The sequence below is a fragment of the Octopus bimaculoides genome, chromosome 4 (genome assembly GCF_001194135.2).
Source record: "Octopus bimaculoides isolate UCB-OBI-ISO-001 chromosome 4, ASM119413v2, whole genome shotgun sequence".
Taxonomy (NCBI): domain Eukaryota; kingdom Metazoa; phylum Mollusca; class Cephalopoda; order Octopoda; family Octopodidae; genus Octopus; species Octopus bimaculoides.
The window spans coordinates 51,580,258-51,584,674 of NC_068984.1; the positions used below are offsets into that span (position 1 = coordinate 51,580,258).

General features: G+C 36.0%; 1 protein-coding gene across 1 annotated transcript in view; it reads right to left on the reverse strand.

The window, feature by feature from the left end:
- LOC106870193 (NACHT domain- and WD repeat-containing protein 1) overlaps positions 1–4,417 on the reverse strand; it is a 49,453-nt gene that overhangs the window by 16,176 nt on the left and 28,860 nt on the right. Inside the window, exons 17-19 of the mRNA XM_052967630.1 lie at positions 2,523–2,906; positions 1,615–1,845; positions 871–1,156 (exon numbers count right to left, since the gene is read on the reverse strand). Of these exons, the coding sequence (XP_052823590.1) occupies positions 871–1,156; positions 1,615–1,845; positions 2,523–2,906 (901 nt within the window). The remainder of the gene's footprint in view (positions 1–870; positions 1,157–1,614; positions 1,846–2,522; positions 2,907–4,417) is intronic.

Below are 4,417 nucleotides of genomic sequence, written 5' to 3' on the forward strand. Positions count from 1 at the left end.
GTATCGAAATGTGATTGGTTCAGTTAGTGGAATAGTTTCATTTTTAAAGTGAAAGTATTTGACATGAGTGTTTTTGCTTCACTTTTGACACGTAATACTTAAATAGTGGAGGAGATATTATGTTGCCGTGTGCTAGAACTCTGCAAGAAGTTAATAATTTTTTTTGACTAAAACACAACTGGAACCCTAAGTAAGGCATGTGTAAAATTTGAATGAAATTGGTTGCGTAGTTCTCGAGTTTTTGGGATTCACACGGACAGACAGACAGACAGACAGACAGACAGACACACATTCTCATTTTTATATATATAGATAATATGGCAATATGCAGTGCTTTTAGCAAATGTGCGATGTACAAATGCTAATGTTCAAATTTCAGCGGTTTGCAGTGAATGGGCATTGTAAAATGACTATTGAAAGTAAAGTTACAAATTCTATTTTCTTTATTTAGAAATTTTTCGTGCAAGTAATATTTCTCTGTATGAAAATATTTACATACATTTTCTTCTCGTCACACACAGTATTTGAGTTTACTTTTATATAACCCTGGTTATTACATTAACAAGATTTTCACATGACCACTGCTTTGAACTTGAGTGTGTCCTTAATGTTTTAATATAGGCACACCGCTTGAAATTTTGGAGGGTGGAGCTAGTCGATTACATCGATGGCATTTATTTTATCGACCTTGAAAGGACGAAAGACCTTGGTGAAATTTTAACTCAGAACGTAAAGCATGAAGAAACACTGCCAAACAGTTTTTCCCGGCGCTATAACGATTCTGTAAACTCGTCGCCTAAATGTTAGGCCATAATAACAATATTTTCGTACACTGAAACTGATGTCTGCCATAAATTGAAAATGTCTTACCGTACAGATCCACTACAGACGTAATCATAGTTGTTGTCTTGCATATTATCATCGCTTTGTGTTAAAGTCAAATCCCATATTCGAAGGTTTCTGTCATCTGACACACTTACAGCAACAGTTTTGCTGACTATACCAAAATCAATTAAGTCGGATCCATTCTGAGGGATGAGTACTGAAAGCTCATCTGTAGTTAGATCCCAGTACCGAAGTGTCGTTTTCCTGGAGAAATAAATAGCTTGGCCATCTGATGATATGTGAAATTTCTCGAAAGCATATGCTTTATTACCTGAAACAAGGAGTGTTTAGAAAGTACATTGTACTTGCTTGTTTTACTGAACAACATATACCCATTTTATTTACATATACGATTTCAATTGTAATTAACGTCATCATTAATTACAATTGATATCATTAATGCTAAAGCTGCCTATGTCACATTGATTTTCCGTGTGATTTAAGTACTTTAGATAGCAGTACTTTAAATGACTTTAAATTCAATTGGTCTTATTAACCTCTTATAAAATTTACAGTATCTAACTACAAACATGCAGCAGTTGAGTTCTCACATACATGTCTTTTTTTGGCTCGTAAAACTATTTTGAACCAACTATTTTCAAATTTCACCTAACTCAGCTTGATTTTAACAGGTAAACTTCAGGTCAGGACCAGAGTCTAACTCCGATTTCTAAAAAGCATAAATTCTCTGAATGTATACAAATGGGTGTAGAAAGGTTTAGGAATCACCTTTAAGTTGCTTGACATTATCTTCTTTCCAATCCTTCAAATTGGAAGTGTATAAAGTGCCATCTTCTGGACATCCAAAATAAAGTATTGAATTCAGCGGACACAGACCGATTCCATCAATGTCACATTCTTCAACTATTGATTCTACGTTGATACTTTTAGTGGCACCAGTTTCCAGATGTACGACCAAAATGATTCCCATGACTAAAAGAGCAAAATATTCTTCTGAACCTGAAACGAAAATACTTAACATCAGCCGTTGGATATCAAATCAGAAATAAAAACTAGAAAACAAAGAAAATAACAGTGATCTGAGTCGGCAAGAATTGTCTGTATGTCGTGGTGAGACAAGAATTGACATCTTTTTGTAAAGTCTTTCGTTGGAAAGAAAACAGAATTTTATTTATTTATCTACTCATTGTTAAAGGCAGAGGCATAGCCGTGTGGTTAGGAAACGACTCTACTATTCAGTGACATAAATTAAAGAAGTTAATGTTTATAAATCTGATTTTCACAGGACGCTAATATTTTCATGTTGAAGAGAAAAGTATACAGGTCACTTAATAAACATCCCGTGGGCTGAAAAATGACACATTGACGAATTGTTTACTAACTTTTTATGTTGAAATATAAATCAATATCAGCTGTATATTTAATCAATTTTGATTATTCGTTGAAATAACGTTAAGTCTACTGTTGATGCTGCTACTGCTGCTGAAATGGAGAGAATCGTTTCTAACTTTAGGCTTTAAGCCTGTTAAGAAATCTATAATTACGTGAAGAACATACATATCTTTCTACTATAATTTTGTTTTTGTTCATTCCCTTATGAGTGGGGTGGGATAGTGAATATGTGTGTGTGTGTGTGTGTGTGTGTGTGTGTGTGATAGTGAATAAAATATGTTTACCTGCCGCTTGAGTGGTTGAGTTTATTTCCTCAGCAATCTCCTCATTTTCTAAATATATCTTGTGTTTTAGTTTTCTGGAAGGAATATCCCAGACAAAAAGAGATAGTATACAGTGAAAAACAATTAAGGTTTTATCCGGTCCACACACTTCAAAAAAGGGTTCTGGTACAAATATTCCATCTTTCCCGAGAGATTTATTTTCGATGTTATGTGAAAACGATGTTGTCTGAACACTGATGAAAATAATACTTCTCTCCGGATTGACAACGACAAATTTGTTCTGGCAGCAGAACTGCACTTTTTCAGGTTTATCTGTATCGCTTTCAAAACGACTAGATTGAATTCCTTTGGCTATGTCCCAGAACTTCACGATTCCTTCCGAACCTGTCGATAATAACAAAATAAACGCTTTAAAATTTTATGTTTTAAATGCGTTTAAATTATATTCAACGAAAATAAAAATAGTCGCTGTCAAATTGACAAACTTCTCCCCCGTGAATCAGATATCAGGTATTTAAGCATTGTTGTTGGTATTTAGCTCCAGAACATCTCTGTCAGAACAGAACAGTGATAAAAAGCATTCTAACCCTGACTGATTCAGTTTATTTTTTATTCATTTATTTATTTTTGTTTTGTTTCAAACATAGGGTGTCTAAACTATATTATCCAATGGATCATTCACTTTTTGAGACGGTAGCGTGCGATACGAGAAACATTTAGATGTTATTTGTGGCAGGCTCGCGACTATGTAGAGGCTCTGTTTCTCGCCCGGATGTTCGTGCAGATTTATCATTGAAGGCTTTGCAACTACAAACATCTTTGTCTTTTTGTATATTTGCAATTCACTGTACGCCTTCCTTTCTTTAAAATAATAGGGTATGATTTGAAGGAAATTTGGTTGCTATTTCTAGCAGGTTTGCCTAGTGCATTTTAAAAGCTCCTTCTTTGGTATTCTATTGTTTTTACCATAATGCAGGACCACAGAATTTAAGGTGTGTATTGTTGATTAATTCAACACCACTGATGCACTATCAACCCCTGGTTGAGAAAAAGTAAAGTAGAAGACCTTGTTGGGATATTATATCAGAACGTAAAAAGACGAAATCAATATGAAACCAAGTTCTGCATAGCAATTTATCTGATGCACTACCTTATTAGTTAAGCCACCAAAAATAATACTTTCTATTATAGGCCTGAAAGGCATAGTCTATCGCGGCGGAATTTGAACTCAGAACATAAAGACAGGTGAAATGCCGCTAAGCATTTTTGTCCGCGTACTAGCGATTCTGCCAGCTCTCCGCCTTCAATCCATTAACAATCATTTCATTATTAACCATTGAAAGTTCATATAAAAGATTGGGGACGATACAGGACAAGACAAAGCGATTGGGATTGGAACGTGTAAATAAGGAAAAGTAATAAAAGTTATAACAAGTAAAATCTCCAAAAGAGGGTGACTTCCAAGGGCTACTCGTGGACATCCCACAAAACCACGAGCACTCTGACCTCTAGGACAAGTGCCCTTTTCTCTTCGTCCAACTTTGATCTAAAGCCACATGCTAGGAGTAGAAGTGCCCTCTCCAATTCCTTTTCTCCAACTCACAGGTCTACACTTAGAGAGGAACCATCCACTCTTGCCATTTTCGCAACTTTCACCCGTCTTTCAATGAACTCACTGGCGGACATCTGCGACAACTCCAGTCTTTTCTTAACAGTGAGTGGGTGTGGTCACCGTTTGTCAGGCAGTATTTTCCGCAGCTCGTCTCATTAACAGAGCTACAGTCCTGGATCAAGCATAGACCAAGAAAAAAATCGCGTGGCACCTGGAATGTCGGCAAGTGCTCACAGCTTTCTGCCAGTTGGGTAACGCGGTCGGATTTCTACAGAGGATTAGT